Source organism: Notolabrus celidotus, chromosome 7, assembly GCF_009762535.1.
Source record: "Notolabrus celidotus isolate fNotCel1 chromosome 7, fNotCel1.pri, whole genome shotgun sequence".
NCBI lineage: Eukaryota > Metazoa > Chordata > Actinopteri > Labriformes > Labridae > Notolabrus > Notolabrus celidotus.
The window spans coordinates 36,381,727-36,400,601 of NC_048278.1; the positions used below are offsets into that span (position 1 = coordinate 36,381,727).

Consider the following 18,875-nt stretch of genomic DNA (forward strand, 5'->3'; position numbering starts at 1 on the left):
AAATTAGCCATTAACAAGATCTCTCATTTAAGTCTCAAATAAGACTCATCTCATGGTCTCAACTATTTCTCCTAGTGAATTTTAGGAGAAACTAATGAGAAACCAATGAGAACAATTTGAAACTTGAATGAGGCTGAAGTGAGAATCTCAATTTTGCCTCCAGAGACTTAGAAGAGAAAGCCTTGAGCAGTAAAATTTTCCTCTGGGAGTCTGCAACACCACTAAATGTAATACCAGCACAAATTCAATTAATTAAAAAAAAAAACATTTTTAAAATGATTTGAGTCCCCTTTGTCAGGATTTACAAAGTTCTAGTTTAGTTCTAGTTTAGTTTAGAAAACTTTAAAATCCTCCAAGAGGCAATTTGTGGTACAGCACAGCTTTAAGAAACACAACAACATGAAAGGTACATCAGACAAACAACAACATGATCCAAACAACCCAGAGTAGCTGTTTCACAGTAATATTCATTGCTAGCCTAATTTAAACAACAATCACAGTTTTGAGAAACAATCCCTCTGAGCCAGTTTTCATCAGCCTAAAGTAAGAAACTTTAGGCCAGGTTGGCCTTACTCCCACTCTGAGATCTGGCCAACGTGCAGATTCAACATGCAGTGTCAGTGGTTCCTCTCTTGTATCTTTGTCTTTTTGCACTTATAGACAGCCCCGGAAACTCCGTCTCTGCTGCAGTTGCTGACTTAACACCTTGAGCTGTATTTTCACACCTTTCATCGTAACTTCTGTCTGTTTTTTTTGTTCCAACTTTGCAATGATTGCAACCTTGACATGCATTTAAATGCAAAATTGAATAACATGATGTATTTGTCCTTTTCCTCGTCAACTAAAATAAAAAGGGCCAGTTATAGCTTACAAAAAAACATGTTACTTGATGTCACCGCGTAACTTGGCTCATGCATATCAAAAGCAGGAAGAGGAAGGAAGGCGAGACGAGTTTAACACACTGACTTCTTCCTGCTTATGACCATAGAGGAGCGTCTTCTGCAGAGACAACATCTTCTCCCTGCTGTAAGTAGAATTCTTCTTTGATATGATTGATATTTATCTGCACAGGTTATGTACAGTCCTTCTGATGATATTTATCTTCTCTGAAGTCACACAGGGATGAGAAGAGCAGCTATGAGCCTGAAAGCAGCAGCAAGTGTGTTGGTTATCTTTCTTCTCTCTCTGCCAGGTACTTCATATCCTCATTTTCATCGTAGGGCATTTAGCTCAGGGGATTTATTTATTATACCTACCAAGAACAGGCTTTATCTGTTTTTACTCTTTGCTGTATTTATGTTGGATATTCTGCATGTTGGCAGATCATCAGTTTGTGTTCAATGTTTTCACACATGCTGCATCTATCTACAACTTTTTAATAAACATCTGAAAGAATAGGAGTATTACACAGCCAGGTTAGTTTTGTAAAACTGAAGCTTTAATGTTGCATCTGAAGGATTTAGTAACTAAAGAAGTAAGCTATGATTGTTAGTATTTCTTTCATTACAAAACAAGATAAAATCTATTAATAAAGGGAACCAAACTTTGCAGATGCATTGAGCTCATTCCCCTGACGTATGTGTGATGTTTCCATTCTCTCTTTATGGTTGTTAACTGTTTGTCTTACTAAGAACACAAGCAAAGTTTAATTTCATGCCAACACGTCTGTGGTCGGCAGCTCTCTTCCTTTTAACATTGCACTACTCTGACCACAGAGTGAACAGAGAGGAAACAACAGAACACTTCACACGCTCTCAATAAGCTGCCTTTACACTCATGTCTAATGTTCCTGATCTCAAAGCAAACAGTTTGTCTTTGTCCTTTAAAAATCTTTATTAACATTGTCAAAATGCAGAAATGTTAAAGTCATAATCCAGTGATGAAGACTGTAACTTTCCCTAAGACATGTTTTTTTTTGTATTAAAGAGACTTCTTTGTATTTTAGATCTGCATGGAGAAGCTTCATAGACAAGTGTATCTAAGGTTATAACTTTTTATGTCTGTCTCTCTGATGTTCTAAGTTTGATCGTGTTTCCTGTGCTCTGTGTTTCAGTGGTTAGGGGAGAGGTTGGCTGGGGAGTGACTTACTCTTCTCATCAGATCTGTGCCTTAAAAGGATCAACAGTGGACATACCCTGCACCTACACATATCCATCAACAATACATCGTCAAGCTACTAAAGTTGAAGACAGATTGTGGTTTGCTAAAAAGAGATCCTCTACACCTGTGGATCTGAAAAAAGACTCCGCCTACTCTGATCGTGTGGAGTATCGTTTCACTCGGAACGACTGCACTCTGAGTATCAAAGACCTGAGAGAGAGCGACTCAGCTCAGTACAAGTTCAGGTTCACGACAAACCAACAAGGTGGAAAGTTTACTGGTGAACCTGGAGTCACTTTGACTGTCACAGGTAACAGTTTTCACTGTAAAACTTTTCTTCATAGTTTCAGTATCTGTGAAAAAAGTATTTGAATCTCTGTGTTTGTATTTGTGAATTGCATGTTCCAGTTTTAATAACATATAATTTCTTCCCCCATCCAGACCTGCAGGTGCAAGTGACAAGATCATCAAACCAGGCAGAGCTGAAGTGTCACAGCAGCTGTAATGTGGCTAAAAGTCCTTCATATGTCTGGTACAGAGATGGACAGAAAATGGCTGCAGAGAGATCTTCTCTTAGAGTCCGTGTTCCTGATTTCAACAGGTATACCTGTGCTGTTAAAGGACATGAGGATCACCGCTCAGCTGCAGTCTGTGAGTTTCCTCCACACTGACAGTAAAGACATTCTGTCCCTTTTCTTTAAGTGAATGAAAAGTTTCTGGAGCATCTCTGTCTCCGACTCCGTCTGTGAAGGCTCCACTCACCATGAAGCATTAAAGCCTTACATCTTGTCAGTGAGTCACTGGTGAGAGAGGATTAGGGTTATAGATTGAGGCTGAAGCAATCTTCACATGTGTTGTTTACCTGTGTTTTTCAGTCAGGGAGGGTCTGCAATATTTACAGAGGATAATAAAGTATACTGATACTTACATGATAGGATTAACAAGTCATTGCTGTTAAAATACTGAATTTCTTATTTTCCCTTTGTAATGCATATTATAAGATTTAAATAACGTGTTTAAAAAAATATTTGTATTTCCCTGCAGATGCCCCAAATCTTCCCTCTGTGTCAGTGAGTCCCTCTGCTGAGATAGTGGAGGGCAGTTCAGTGACTCTGACCTGCAGCAGTGATGCTAACCCAGCAGCTAACTACACCTGGTACAAGGAGAATGGAAATCCAGACCTACAGTCTCTAGGAAAAGAACCACAGCTTGTCTTCAGTTCTATCCAGGCCTCTGACTTTGGACAGTATTACTGTACAGCTGAGAACAAGCTGGGGAGAAACACATCTGATCTCATCACTGTTAATGTAAAATGTAAGTAAACCAGCTAATAAGAAAAGCTACATAACAATGACACCTTCATGAAACATGTTTCATATAAAAAAAACTCTGCCACTCATAAGAATTATATCAAACAGGTGTGTTTATTTTATTTAGTTGTTAGTTGTTCTTTGCTTCATTTTTTTCATACACCTCCAGATGCTCCAAAGCTTCCCTCTGTGTCAGTGAGTCCCTCTGATGAGATAGTGGAGGGCAGTTCAGTGACTCTGACCTGTAGCAGTGATGCTAACCCAGCAGCTAACTACACCTGGTACAAGGAGAATGAAGACTCACCAAAAGCATCAGGACAGATATTTACTATCGGCAGCTCAAGACCTGAACACAGTGGGAATTACGTTTGTCTTGCTGTAAATGTCAAGGGACATCATAACTCCACTTCACATCTGACTGTTGTAGCAGGTAAGTTCAGCTTTTCAGAATATTAATAAGCAGCAAAAAGAGACATTGTTGAAATCATTGATAGCAGATGATGATCTTATACGATTGAAAGAAAGGAAAGAGAAAATGTAAAGCCGGTTGATGATTGACCTTTTGGCAGATGAAAATTGAACTTTGGTGGCCTGCCCCTGTGTTTATTGTGTGCTGGAAACACTACATTAAATCTCAACAATGACACAAAGTATTGCAAACAAACTGACATGCACTCTATTTAAAGGTGACATATCACGCTTTTTTCATCAAAATATATTGGTCTAAGAGGTCCCCAAAACATGTCTTTAAAGTTTATGCTCAAAAAAACACTTTGAAATCAGATTTTGGTCTGCCTGAAAATCCCTTTTCTGCAGCCCTCCTCAGAACACTCTGTTTTCTCTCTGACCACGCCCCCTCAGGAAGTGGATGTGGCCTGGGCTCTCCAGCACGTTGATCTAATGTTTACATGTTGGCTGAATATACACGGCTGCTCAGAGATCACGTTACTTCAACCCTCTGAATCTGATCCTGATGGAGAGGCGCCTGCAGCAGGACCTTTCCGAAGGATTGGTCACAGATTTAGTGTTTCTTGTTGTTTTATTTGTCAGTATGTAGACGTGTGTCTTGGTACACAGCTACAGCTACGACATGTAGCTATGCTAACTAGCGCTAGCACTTATCCATGATAAATAAAAATCATCCACTAGATCTTCAAATCTGCAAACCTGGGGAGTAAAACTGACCTCTGCCAGAAAGGCAGCCATACCTTTCTGAAGGATTGGTCACAGATTTAGTGTTTCTTGTTGTTTTATTTGTCAGTATGTCGACGTGTGTCTTGGTACACAGCTACAGCTACAGCTACAGCTACAGCTACAGCTACAGCTACAGCTACAGCTACGACATTTAGCTATGCTAACTAGCGCTAGCACTTTTCCATGGTAAATAAAAATCATCCACTAGATTTTCAAATCTGCAGACGTGGGGAGTAAAACCGACCTTTGTGTTTATTAAGACAGCCTACAACTAGCATGCCTCCCTCCTAAGCTCCTTGTTAGCACACATGTGTGCAGGGAATGAAAAACGGAGGAGGGGTTGAGTTGTATTTTATACAGTCTAAGGGCTGAACAAGCTCCGAGCTCTGACTTCCTGTTACAGACCGGATATTGTTGTGACGTAACAAAAACACTGAAAACTGAAACGGCTCGTTTCAGCACACATTTACAGAAAGGTGGAGAAATCAGAACAGGGGGAGAATGGATTCTTTTCATTCTCGGGGGGTTTGCAGACATGCCAGGGACACATATTTCAGGTAGAGAACCATTAAAAAGTCCATTTTGCATGATATGTCACCTTTAAGGTGCCACTGCTCAAGCATGTCCTCCATGGTGGTCTGAACTTAGTCACTATGTGTGATCTGTGAAAGCTTTTAGCTTGTAGCACTGGGAGGTTGAACTCATGTCCAACAATGTCAGATTTAAGAGTGACATCATTTGGGGTGCCATTTCTTAATTAACTGTCTTTTTGTTTTTTTAATTCAATCACTTTTTTTTCAGGTCCACGGAAACTGATAGCTGCGGCCACAGTCCCCGTCATCATGATCATTCTCATTCTCACCTGTGTTGTCATATGGATCATGTGAGTAATTAAATTCCTCCATATGATGGTTCAACTTTAACATGAAATCATTTCAGCACACACAGGACGACCATGGTTTAATTATTATGATGAATGTGTCTGACTAGGAAAAAGAGGACCTGTAAGCAACAGTCTGAGCCCAGAGAGAGACCAGACAACAGTGAACAGGTGAGGAAATTCATACATTCATGAAATATAGTTATTTGAACACTTGATGTGTGACTTTGAGGTCCACACTTCTCAATAAAAGTTACCCTGCTGTTTATCTACCTTTATAAACTTCCTAAAGTATCCAAAAGTATTTTCCTTTGCTTTCTCTATCATGTTGGCATCAGGCTCAAAACATCCTTGTTGGTGTTCACGCATGAACTGACAGACTTCTGAAAGTCTCAGCACAAGTAAACTGAGAACTTTGGAGGTATTGTGCTTTCATAGACATGAACCCAAATAATAATAATAATAATAATAATACCTAAGTTTTATATAGCGCTTTTAAATAACTCAAAGACGCTTTACAAGAGAGACAAATAAATAAATAAATACAAATAAAGACATACAAGACAAGCAGACGACAAGGGAAGAGGTGGAATAATGAATGTGTGGGGAATGCCTGTTTGAAAAGGTAAGTTTTTAACTGTTTCTTAAATGAAAGAAGTGAGTCAGAAGCACGGATGTGTGGGGGGAGAGAGTTCCAGAGGGTGGGGGCGGCTATGGCAAAGGCCCGGTCCCCCAAGGTACGGTGCTTGGATTTAGTAATGGGAGGGAGGAGGTTGGAGTCAGAGGATCGGAGGCGGCGGGAGGGGTGGTAGTACTGGAGAAGGTCAGTGAGGTATGGGGGGGGGGGGGGGGGGGGGGGGGGGGGCAGGTTATTGAGGGATTTGTACGTGGTGAGCAGGATCTTGAATTGGATGCGCTGTTTTACGGGGGGGGCAGTGGAGCTGTTGAAGAACAGGGGTGATGTGGTCTCTGGAGCGGGAGTGGGTGAGTAGCCTGGCAGCAGAGTTCTGTACGTATTGTAGTTTTTGTAGATGGGAGGAGGGAAGACCATACAGGAGGCTATTGCAGTAGTCGAGTCGTGAGGATATAAAAGCATGAATTAGGGTTTCAGCAGCGGATTTGGAGAGAGTGGGACGGAGGCGGGCGATGTTGCGGAGGTGAAAGAAGGCAGTTTTGGAGATGTGACGGATGTGGGGTTGGAAGGAGAGAGTCTGATAGAAGATGACGCCAAGGTTCTTGATCTGAGGGGAGGGGGTGACTGAGTGACCGTCTATGGAGAGCTTGAAGTCCTGGGTGGAGGGTAGGAGGGATTTGGGGCCGATGATGATGATTTCAGATTTGTTACTATTGAGTTTTAGAAAATTGGTGGTCATCCATGATTTTATTGCAGATAGGCAGGTGGTGAGGGTGGAAACAGTGGCAGCGCTGATTGTTTTGGTGGAAAGGTAGAGTTGGGTGTCGTCGGCGTAACAGTGAAATTGGAGTCCATGATGGCGAATGATGTGACCAAGGGGTAGGATGTACAGAATGAAAAGGAGGGGACCAAGCACCGAGCCTTGAGGGACACCATGGGTTACTGAAATGGAGTGGGATGAGCAGTTGTTAATGGAGATGAATTGCTGTCTGTCTAAAAGACTTAAATCTTGGCCTTCTTCTTGAGATGCTGGTTTGTGATTTGTGAGAAAATGGGGGTATTTTTTACCCTACTTTTTCAAATCATCAATGTATGAAGCAGCAATGATAAAGGACCCAATTGCAGGCAAGTGAGCACAAAGCCAGAGTTCAAGTCTATTTTTAGGTGAATATCACATAGAGCTGATTTTAAACCACTAGATTTATGTTGCAAACTTCTGTTAAAACAGAAATCTGGATGCATTGCGCTAAAGTGCTGCAGGGTTCCCATGCGTCCTGGAAAACCTGGAAAACCTGGAAAACAGTTGACCAGTTTTGCAGTACTGGAAAACACCTGGAAAATGGGAGAAAAAGTAAAATGTCCTGGAAAATCACATATAGTCCTGGAAAATGATTCCAACATGGCTGCGTTTGACCTGACCCTATTAACAAAACACATCCCCATTCATTGAAAGTTGAGTGCACGCTGTGCTGGAACAGACAGCGACACTGCACAACTTTTTTCACATCTTTTCTCCTTCACTTCATAATCATGCATTCACAGAAAACGGGGGTATGTTGTTTATGTTTTATGGTACATTTGGCTCAATTAACGTACTCTAGCTCAGTTGTTCTCAAAGTGGGGTCCTGGGACCTCTGGGGGTCTGCGAACCATAGCGTGGGGGTCCGTGAAATAATTTGAATACATTTCTAGTAAATCATTGTCATTACAAAACAGCATACACACCATTGTTATGATACCATTTGGTGGCTCAAAGGGATATGTGAGTCTTGTGACTGTTAATTTTCTGAAAGCGTTTAAGGTCAATTACTTGAAAAGTCTAAATGCTGTCATGTTGAGTCCACAAGGAATAAAATGACCCTCTGTTTTAAAGTATACAAGTGGTGTTTACTTGATTCAAATTGAAGTGTTATCTGTTTATCACTATGGTACAGGTCTGAAGTATTTACATTGATACGTTTTACAATACAAATAGTTCCAAGGGCAACTAAGAGTGCAAATGGTAGAAAGCATGTGCTTTAGTGATGGGAAGTTGGGCTCTTTTCAGAGACCCGGCTCTTTTAACTCAGCTCCCAATAAGAGCCGGTTCTTTCGACTCCCGACCGGCTCTTAATTTAGGATCTTTTGTAGCCGTATATTTTACCTTAATTTTGCGTTAATGGTTTGTGTTAAAAACCCTTTTACGTACAGTGTTTTTATGAGAAGCCTTATAATTGCCCAACTGTGTGCATTTATTCTGTTACAAAATCTTTATCACCCTGATCCTAGGGTTATGATTAGAGTTAGGGTTTTGATAAGGGTAAGGGTTGTGATTAGGGTTATGATTAGGGTTGTGGTTAGGGTTAGGGTTGGGGCTAGGGTTAGGGTTGTGTTTAGGGTTAGGGTTGTGGTTAGGGTTAGGGTTGGGGCTAGGGTTAGGGTTGTGTTTAGGGTTAGGGTTGTGATAAGGGTTATGATTAGGGTTGTGTTGAGGGTTAGGGTTGTGATTAGGGTTATGATTAGGGTTGTGTTTAGGGTTAGGGTTGTGATTAGGGTCAGGGTTAGGGTTGGGGTTAGGGTTAGGGTTGGGGTTAGGGTTATGATTAGGGTTAGGGTTGTGATTAGGGTTATGATTAGGGTTGTGTTTAGGGTTAGGGTTGTGATTAGGGTTAGGGTTGGGGTTAGGGTTATGATTAGGGTTAGGGTTAGGGTTAGGGTTATGATTAGGGTTGTGTTTAGGGTAAGGGTTGTGGTTAGGGTTAGGGTTGGGGTTAGGGTTATGATTAGGGTTAGGGTTGTGATTAGGGTTATGATTAGGGTTGTGTTTAGGGTAAGGGTTGTGGTTAGGGTTGGGGCTAGGGTTAGGGTTAGGGTTGGGGTTAGGATTAGGGTTAGGGTTGTGATTAGGGTTATGATTAGGGTTTAGGGTTAGGGGGTTAGGGTTAGGGTTGGGGTTAGGGTTAGGGTTATGATTAGGGTTATGATTAGGGTTGTGTTTAGGGTTAGGGTTGTGATTAGGGTTAGGGTTGGGGTTAGGGTTAGGGTTAGGGTTGTGATTAGGGTTAGGGTTGTGATTATGGTTAGGGTTAGGGTTGTGATTAGGGTTAGGGTTATGATTAGGGTTAGGATTAGGGTTGTGATTAGGGTTTAGGGTTAGGGGGTTAGGGTTAGGGTTGTGATTAGGGTTAGGGTTAGGGTTGTGATTAGGGTTAGGGTTAGGGGGTTAGGGTTAGGGTTGTGATTAGGGTTAGGGTTGTGATTAGGGTTAGGGTTAGGGTTGTGATTAGGGTTAGGGTTGTGATTAGGGTTAGGGTTGTGATTAGGGTTAGGGTTGTGATTAGGGTTAGGGTTAGGGTTATGATTAGGGTTAGGGTTGTGATTAGGGTTAGGGTTAGGGTTGTGATAAGGGTTAGGGTTGTGATTAGGGTTAGGGTTAGGGTTGTGATTAGGGTTAGGGTTAGGGTTGTGATTAGGGTTAGGGTTAGGGTTGTGATTAGGGTTAGGGTTGTGATTAGGGTTTAGGGTTAGGGTTGTGATTAGGGTTAGGGTTAGGGTTGTGATTAGGGTTAGGATTAGGGTTAGGTTTAGAACCAGCACTAAACTTAAGCATATAGAACCAGAACGAAACTCATGCAAACAGAAACCAGAATCAAACTCAACCAGAACCGTACCAGGACCGAACCAGAACCGAACCAGAACCGAACCAGAACCGAACCAGAACCGAACCGAAACCGAACCGTACCAGAACCAAACCAGACTTGAACCAGAACCAAACCAGAACCGAACCGAACCAGACCCGAACCAGAACTGAACCAGAACCAGAACCATACCAGAACCGAACCAGACCCGAACCAGAACCGTACCAGATCTGAACAAGAACCGAACCGAACCAGAACCGAACCGAACCAGACCCGAGCCAGACCCGAACCAGACCCGAACCAGAACCGAACCAGAACCATACCAGAACCAGAACCGAACCATACCAGAACCGAACCAGAACCGTACCAGAACCGAACCAGATCCATACCAGAACAGAACCAGACTTGAACCAGACTTGAACCAGAATCGAACCAGAACCGAACCAGAACCAAACTCAAGCAAACTGAACCAAAACCAGAACCAAACTCAAGCAAACAGAACCAGAACCAACTCAGGTAAACAGAACCAGAACCAAACTCAAGCAAACATTATTAACGTCTTCAGGTTGGCATTGAGAAAAATCAGATGCCTCAGCTTGGATGGGCTGGTCCGATTTCTCCTCTCAGTTAGTATTTGCCCGGTCTTCAAGAAGGCTCTCTCTGAAGGAACAGATGAAGCCACGATACACAGCCTCCCCTCCATCACCTGTATCCTATATCCTCACATATGATTGGCTGCATGGCCGCCATGCTGACCAATCAAAACAAAGTTCTGCTGTGAGCAGAGCTGGGGCTGAGCACTGAGAGAGCTAAGCAGGGAAAGGAAAAAACTGGGAGCCGGCTCTCTCTCGATGCGAGCCGGCTCTTCTGATTCACTATAAAGCATCGACTCTCAGAGCCGCAGCTTTTGATCATGACACATCGCTAGCTAACAGAAGTACTTTCAGCCATGAGCCTGTTCAGAGACAATTAGGAAGAAAAGGAAATGCGGACAAACAACCACCGAGAAAAGTGCTTTACATCGGTTCACCAGAGGAAGTGAAAACTTCATGTCTGCAACGATATTGTGGTTTCTTCTGAGATTACGCTCGAGAACTGAAAACACATCTGACACATATTGGTAGCCACTGGATTTGAATACAGGAAGTGTTCTGGTTAATGTTTTCAGTCTGAGTAGTACTGACAAATCTCACATCGGCATGCTTTAGTGTCTGCAGGAAAACAGTCTGTATGGTGGAACTCTGACCACAGTAGTATTCTGACTGCCAACTATACAAGCAAACAAATATTTTTAAAGTTGTTTTCCCCTCCTCTTGAAGACCGGGCCTGACAAAGATTGCATTTTTGCTTTTTATAAATCTCCATCAGGATGTTAATGTTTAGTCATCCATGACTAAAAGCAAGCCAAGAGACGCACATCTTCAAACAAATACAATACGACTACACGTTAAAAGATGTTCACACACTCTGCAGCTGTAGCTCAGTGGTAGAGCGGGTCGTTTCTCAATCAGAAGGTCGGTCGGGGGTTTGATCCCAGGTCCTGCTGTCCACATGGCAAAGTGTCCCTGAGTAAGACATTTAACCTCAAACTGCCTGGTGGCTGTGCCAGCGGTGTGTAAATGGGATTAGTTAATACTGTACTTTACAAAGCTGCCTGTGCCACCAGTGTATATATGAGTGAGTGTGACAGGTACTGAACATAGACTATATAATAAATGGACGTAGTATCCATGACGTCACCCGTCTGTTTCTGAAGCGCTGCTTATCATTGCCGGCTGCCATATTGGAAATGCTTGAGGGTTATATAGTCAATAGTTTGAGGGATCACAGAACTGAGAGAGTTTTGATACAGATGGTATCTGTTTGATCACTTAATAATGGAAGCCAAGAGAGACACTGAAATTCACTTGTTGAGGAGAAGAAGGAAGTGACTGGAGACCACTGGAGAAATAAAATACTGAGGAGGCCAACATGACACAACCCAAGGCTTTCCCAAACTTCAACACTGCTTTGAGAGGAAATAATACAATTATTTAGCGTCTTCTGTGAATAACCAGGAACCATTACAACACTAACAGCTTTGATTTTTAAGTTTCTAGTTGTTTTGATATTTTTACTTTACCTTTCTGTGAAATCTTAACTTCTGTCTTTGTTAGTGACCCGAGCTGAAACTTCTGTCTTTCAAAAGTCCTCCCACAAAGGAAAAATCTTCTCATCTGTTCAATGTGCACAGATCCAACTGGCAGAGCAGCAGAATGATCTTCGCTATGTGACTGTTCACTTTGCTGAAAATCAGGAGGATCCTGTTTACTCCAACATCAAACCAGATAAACCCAAAAGAAACAAGAAAACAAAGAAGGAAGAAGAAGAAGAAGAAGGAGGGATGATGGTTGAGTACTCTGCTGTTAGATTTAACACCGCCAGAACAGCCCAGAGGTAAGCAACTCCTCACAGAACGTTAACTTACATCGTAATTATTATGAAAACTCTTGTTTATGACTTTAATGTGATCACTGTTGGGCTGTAAACATTCAATCTGAACACCCTATTTATTTCATGTTTCTCTTAAAACCAGCGGTCAGGAAACTGTGGAGGATTCAGCTGCATTGTACACTACAGTCAACAAACCCACCAAAGTACATGGACGCAGAAACCTCTAGTCTACTTCATCCTTTGAATCCTGATAAGAAGTCACTCTGAGCATCAAACTCAAGATCATTCGGACATTGTAAACAGTAAGGCCTGCTTTGCTTTGACTGTGAACGGACAAGGAGAATCATCTTTATATGTTTTCTCCTTTTGCTCTGAAATAGTCTTACCAAGTTTTACATTCCAGTTAAGCAATCTCTCTTTTTATTTAAAAAAAATCTATTTCTGACTTTTTATCTTGAATACATTTTTATATTGCTCTGAAAAATGAGTAGATGTTAATAAACATATAGAACACCATGCATTGTTGCATTATATTAATTGGTGTTGAAGGATGGGGTTAGGGAAAAGGGGTTTTACTGGCTGTTTTCATGACTTCCCTCCATACATGGATGATGACTTTAACCTGTTTCAATACTTTCATTTTCATTAACAGCAGCTAACAGTAGTGATGGGAAGTTCGGCTCTTTTCAGAGAGCCGGCTCTTTCGACTCCCTGTTTGAAAACCCTTTTACGCACAGTGTTTTTATGAGAAGCCTTATAATTGCCCATTTTTGGGCATTTATTCTGTTCCAAAACCTTTCTTACTTTTGTTTAGTGTTTTAATCAAACTTTTTTATTGCACGATTTAACAAAGAACTGCGAACAAATCCACAGAACAGAACCAGAACCAAACTCAAGCAAACAGAACCAGAACCAAAACTAAACCCAAGCAAACAGAACCAGAACCAAACTCAAGCAAACAGAACCAGAACCAAACTCAAGCAAACAGAACCAGAACCAAACCCAAGCAAACAGAACCAGAACCCAACTCAAGCAAACAGAACCAGAACCAAACTCAAGCAAACAGAACCAGAACCAAACTCAAGCAAACAGAACCAGAACCAACTCAAGCAAACAGAACCAGAACCAAACTCAAGCAAACAGAGCCAGAACCAACTCAAGCAAACAGAACTAGAACCAACTCAAGCAAACAGAACCAGAACCAAACTCAAGCAAACAGAACCAGAACCAAACTCAAGCAAACAGAGCCAGAACCAACTCAAGCAAAGAGAACCAGAACCAAACTCAAGCAAACAGAACCAAACTCAAGCAAACAGAACCAGAACCAAACTCAAGAAAACAGAACCAGAACCAACTCAAGCAAAGAGAACCAGAACCAAACCCAAGCAAACAGAACCAGAACCAACTCAAGCAAACAGAACCAGAACCAACTCAAGCAAACAGAACCAGAACCTAACTCAAGCAAACAGAACCAGAACCAATTCAAGCAAACAGAACCAGAACCAAACTCAAGCAAACAGAACCAAACTCAAGCAAACAGAACCAGAACCAAACTCAAGAAAACAGAACCAGAACCAACTCAAGCAAAGAGAACCAGAACCAAACCCAAGCAAACAGAACCAGAACCAACTCAAGCAAACACAACCAGAACCAAACTCAAGCAAACAGAGCCAGAACCAACTCAAGCAAACAGAACCAGAACCAAACTCAAGCGAACAGAACCAGACTGGATCAAACATTATTAAAGTCCTCAGGTTGGCATTGAGAAAAATCAGATGCCTCAGCTTGGATGGTCTGATCCGGTTTCTCCTCTCAGTGAGAATTTGCCCGGTCTTTGAGAAGAACCCTAACCCTAACTCCCTCAGAAGGAACAGATGAAGCCACGATAAACAGCCTCCCCTCCATCACCTGTATCCTATATCCTCACATGTGATTGGCTGCATGTCCGCCATGCTGACCAATCAAAACAAAGTTCTGCTGTGAGCAGAGCTGGGGCTGAGCACTGAGAGAGCTAAGCAGGGAAAGGAAAAAACTGGGAGCCGGCTCTCTCTGGATGTGAGCTGGCTCTTCTGATTCACTATAAATTATCAACTCTCAGAGCCGCAGCTTTTGATCATGACACATCACTAGCTAACAGAAGTACTTTCAGCCATGAGCCTGTTCAGAGACAATTAGGAAGAAAAGGAAATGCGGACAAACAACCACCGAGAAAAGTGCTTTACATCGGTTCACCAGAGGAAGTGAAAACTTCATGTCTGCAACGATATTGTGGTTTCTTCTGAGATTACGCTCGAGAACTGAAAACACATCTGACACATATTGGTAGCCACTGGATTTGAATACAGGAAGTGTTCTGGTTAATGTTTTCAGTCTGAGTAGTACTGACAAATCTCACATTGGCATGCTTTAGTGTCTGCAGGAAAACAGTCTGTATGGTGGAACTCTGACCACAGTAGTATTCTGACTGCCAACTATACAAGCAAACTAATATTTTTAAAGTTGTTTTCCCCTCCTCTTGAAGACCGGGCCTGACAAAGATTGCATTTTTGCTTTTTATAAATCTCCATCAGGATGTTAATGTACAGTAATCCATGACTAAAAGCAAGCCAAGAGACGCACATCTTCAAACAAATACAATACGACTACACATTAAAAGATGTTCACACACTCTGCAGCTGTAGCTCAGTGGTAGAGTGGGTCGTTTCTCAATCAGAAGGTCGGTCAGGGGTTTGATCCCAGGTCCTGCTGTCCACATGGCAAAGTGTCCCTGAGTAAGACATTTAACCTCAAACTGCCTGGTGGCTGTGCCAGCGGTGTGTAAATGGGATTAGTTAATACTGTACTTTACAAAGCTGCCTGTGCCACCAGTGTATATATGAGTGAGTGTGACAGGTATGACAGGTACTGAACATAGACTATATAATAAATGGACGTAGTATCCATGACGTCACCCGTCTGTTTCTGAAGCGCTGCTTATCATTGCCGGCTGCCATATTGGAAATGCTGAACTCAACATAACTGCGTCTGTGAAGTAAAGAGGCGGGCCTTTAGCCTTTTCGCTCACAGCTACAGTGTTCCCGCCTGTCAATCAAGTCAGCCACGCCAAGTGGTGGACAGTAACAAAGTAAATTTACTTGAGTACTGTACTTAAAGCTGGGGTTGGTAGTCTCGGAAAACCAGCATGAATTTGAATGTAGCTTTTCCTCATGACTCCGTCTAACCCCTCCCCTCCTCCCTCGGAGCTCCTCCAAAACGACGCCCCCCCGCTCACATGCACGAGCGCCGCTGATTCTCAACCATATGATGGTGACTGATTCAAAACCGGTCCTCACCAAAACATTATCATAGTGAAAGTTAAAAACACAAACAAACATGGCTGCTGTTAGCACTCACAACTGTCATGCTAGCATTATCCAGTTGTACCGGTGACACGATATCAGGAGAAAAGTTATAACACATATATAACACTGTAACAGCTCTACTGTTTGTTAAACGTGTTCAGTGTAGATGTTCTTAATTCCTACAGTGTTGACGGTCAGTGAAGGCATCAGGAGAGGTGTAGAGTGTGCGAGTGGGAGAGAGGAGAGGAGAAGTTTTTCATTCATTCAAACATTGATTGTTGTTTTGTTGGTTGGCGTGATCACAGCCGACAGTGACCGGTTATTAAAGATCAACGTGTTCACCAATCGGCTCGTCATCACTACAGCGTCCGGACGGACGCTACAGTACATCTACATTTTCTGTAGGACTTACTGAACGTCATTTATTATTCTGCTTGTTGGTGAGAGCTTTTTAGACTCTGATCCGGACTACAGTCCTGAGCAAAGCACCTCATCAGGTCAGAGGGGACAGGCCCGAGGACGAGCGAGAGGGGCAGTCAGTAGAGTCAGGGGAAGTAGAGGCAGGAGACGGGGACTCAGAGGAGTGCACGCCGGGGAAATGTACGCGCAGGAGGAGGGCAGAACGGCTGGACGGGATTTGATTGGTTTAAAATTTGGGGAGCCAAAAAACGGTGATTGGTTGGTGTTTTCCCAGGTTTACTCCGGCTGTAGATAGCAGTTTTTTTCCACTCTTTTTTATGAACACATCATGTAATGATTGCCATCAGGACATAAAGATCATTTTAACCAGTATAACAAAAAGTGTATCTAAATCTGATTACCAACCCCAGCTTTAAGTACATCTTGTGAGTATCTGTACTTTACTTGAGTATTATTTTGGGGGAAAACCTATTACATTTACCTAGTTACTCACTACTTTTGCTTTGACGTCAGCTCATGAATTTCCTTCTCTTTTCTGAAATCAGATCCCTAAGACTGTAAATGTGTTTGTAGAGGTGGTAATGATTTTTTAAGTTCTCCACCTAGGCACCCATGTCCATATCTTTAGCCTGTTTTAGAGGTTTTAGAAATGAAGAATGATACGTATCGTTTAAAATGTTCTCCCTGTTTCCCACTCTGCACAAACGTACAAACATTCACAGTCCAACCTGAGAGAGCGTGTTGAGCTACGTAACATTTGTTTCATGCCAGATGAACATTTCAAACTAAGTTGTCTGTGCTTGAAGTTACTTAGCTGCTGTTTTTATTCCGTGGTATAGTTTTTAGAGATTTCAAGTATTGGTTTCTAAATAAACATAATGTAACATAATGTACTCCTATGTATTCTTGACTTCAGTTATGTATTGTGAAAATATCTTTAGAAATTTTTGAAGAAGTACTTTGAATACTTAAAGGTGACATATCATGCAAAATGGACTTTTTAATGGTTCTCTACCTGAAATATGTGTCCCTGTCTACAAACCCCCCGAAAATGAAAAGAATCCATTCTGCCCCTGTTCTGATTTCTCCACCTTTCTGTAAATGTGTGCTGAAACGAGCCGTTTCAGACTTCCGTGTTTTTGTTACGTAACAACAATATCCGGTCTGTCACGGAGTCAGAGCTCAGAGCTTGTTCAGCCCATAGACTGTATAAAATAATACTGAACCCCTCCTCCGTTTTTCATTCCCTGCACACATGCGTGCTAACAAGGAGCTTAGGAGGGAGGCATGCTAGTTGTAGGCTGTCTTAATAAACACAAAGGTCGGTTTTACTCCCCACGTCTGCAGATTTGAAGATCTAGTGGATGATTTTTATTTATCATGGATAAGTGCTAATGCCAGTTAGCATAGCTACATAGCTACATGTCGTAGCTGTAGCTGCGTACCAAGACACACGACTACATACTGATAAATAAAACAACAAGAAACACTAAATCTGTGACCAATCCTTCAGAAAGGTCCTGCTACAGGCGCCTCTCCGTCAGGATCAGATTCTGGATCAGATTCAGAGGGTTGAAGTAACGTGATCTCTGAGCAGCCGTATATATTCAGCCAACATGTAAACATTAGATCAACGTGCTGGAGAGCCGAGGCACAGCCACTTCCTGAGGGGGCGTGGTCAGAGAGAAAACAGAGTGTTCTGAGGACTGCTGAAGAAGAGGGTTTTTCAGGCAGACCAAAATCTGATTTCAAAGTGTTTTTTTGAGCATAAACTTTAAAGACATGTTTTGGGGACCTCTTAGACCAATATATATTGATGAAAAAAGCGTGATATGTCACCTTTAAGTATTTTCAAAAGCAAGTACTTCAGTACTTTAACTCAAGTAATAATTTGAGAGAGCAACTTTCACTTATATTGGAGTAATATTTAACCAGGAGTATCTTTACTTTGACGTAAGTAATGAAGCTGTGTACTTTGTCCACCACTGACCACTTCCTTACTTGGGAAAAACTTGTCAGTTAAAATCTACAAAAACACCAAGTTATAAAAAAAATTACCCCCATATAGTGTGTGCTTATAGAGAAATAAGCTATTCAGACCTAATCCGTTTTTAAACCAGGCTGTAAACATGTTTATTTCTGCTGTAAAGATCGTCTTCTTTGAATGGGTGTGTATGTGGTTTTCAGTGTTTCTGCAGCCAGCCTCTAGTGGACGCTCCATGAACTGCAGTTTATAACACTTCAGCATGGGCTTCATATTTTAAGACCGGATGTTGCCGCTTGGTACTGAACAAGCTCTTTGAGTGTGTGGAATCTTGATTAATATCCTCTATTATAATCATGCATTTTCTTTTCAATATAATCATGTTTTTCTTATTATGCTCATGTATTCTTCTTTTAACAATTATATTCATATGTTTTCCATTTTATATGTTTTATTGAAGAAACCAGCAAATAGTAAGGCATAAGGCCAGAGATCTGTGCAGATCTCTGAATAAAGGTGAGACTGAGGTCAGAGCCCCAGCTTCTGCAAGATTCAATGTAGGTTCAGCTTAGAGGTGGAAAAGTTCATCTATTTATAAGTTGTATTGCAAAGATCAAAGAACCAATCCTAGCTTTATATTACATTTAAAGCTAAGCGAAGGGGATTTTTGGTAACTATGCTAAATGTGTTGGTAGATAAAAGAGCCGATGTACGCTTTTAAGAGTTGTTGATATGTGCTTTTGATAACCGAATGTCATAAGATGAATAGGAATATCAATCAATCAATCAATCAATCTTTATTTGTATAGCGCCAAATCACAACAAACGTTATCTCAAGACGCTTTTACAAACATAGGAGGTCTAGACCACTCTATGTCAAATTATGAACAGAGACCCAACACCAAGACAGGGTAAGACTCAGTCTGACCCCACCTTAATCCATCATGAGCATTGCACATCGC

General features: G+C 41.7%; 1 protein-coding gene across 1 annotated transcript in view; it reads left to right on the top strand.

Annotated features, from left to right (window-relative positions):
- The window catches only part of LOC117815601 (B-cell receptor CD22-like), a 38,062-nt gene extending 25,378 nt beyond the window's left edge, over positions 1 to 12,684 (top strand). The window contains exons 7-10 of the mRNA XM_034687410.1: positions 5,406 to 5,487; positions 5,595 to 5,655; positions 11,969 to 12,171; positions 12,311 to 12,684. Of these exons, the coding sequence (XP_034543301.1) occupies positions 5,406 to 5,487; positions 5,595 to 5,655; positions 11,969 to 12,171; positions 12,311 to 12,395 (431 nt within the window). The 3' untranslated portion in view covers positions 12,396 to 12,684. The remainder of the gene's footprint in view (positions 1 to 5,405; positions 5,488 to 5,594; positions 5,656 to 11,968; positions 12,172 to 12,310) is intronic.
- The last annotated feature ends 6,191 nt before the right edge of the window (positions 12,685 to 18,875 follow it).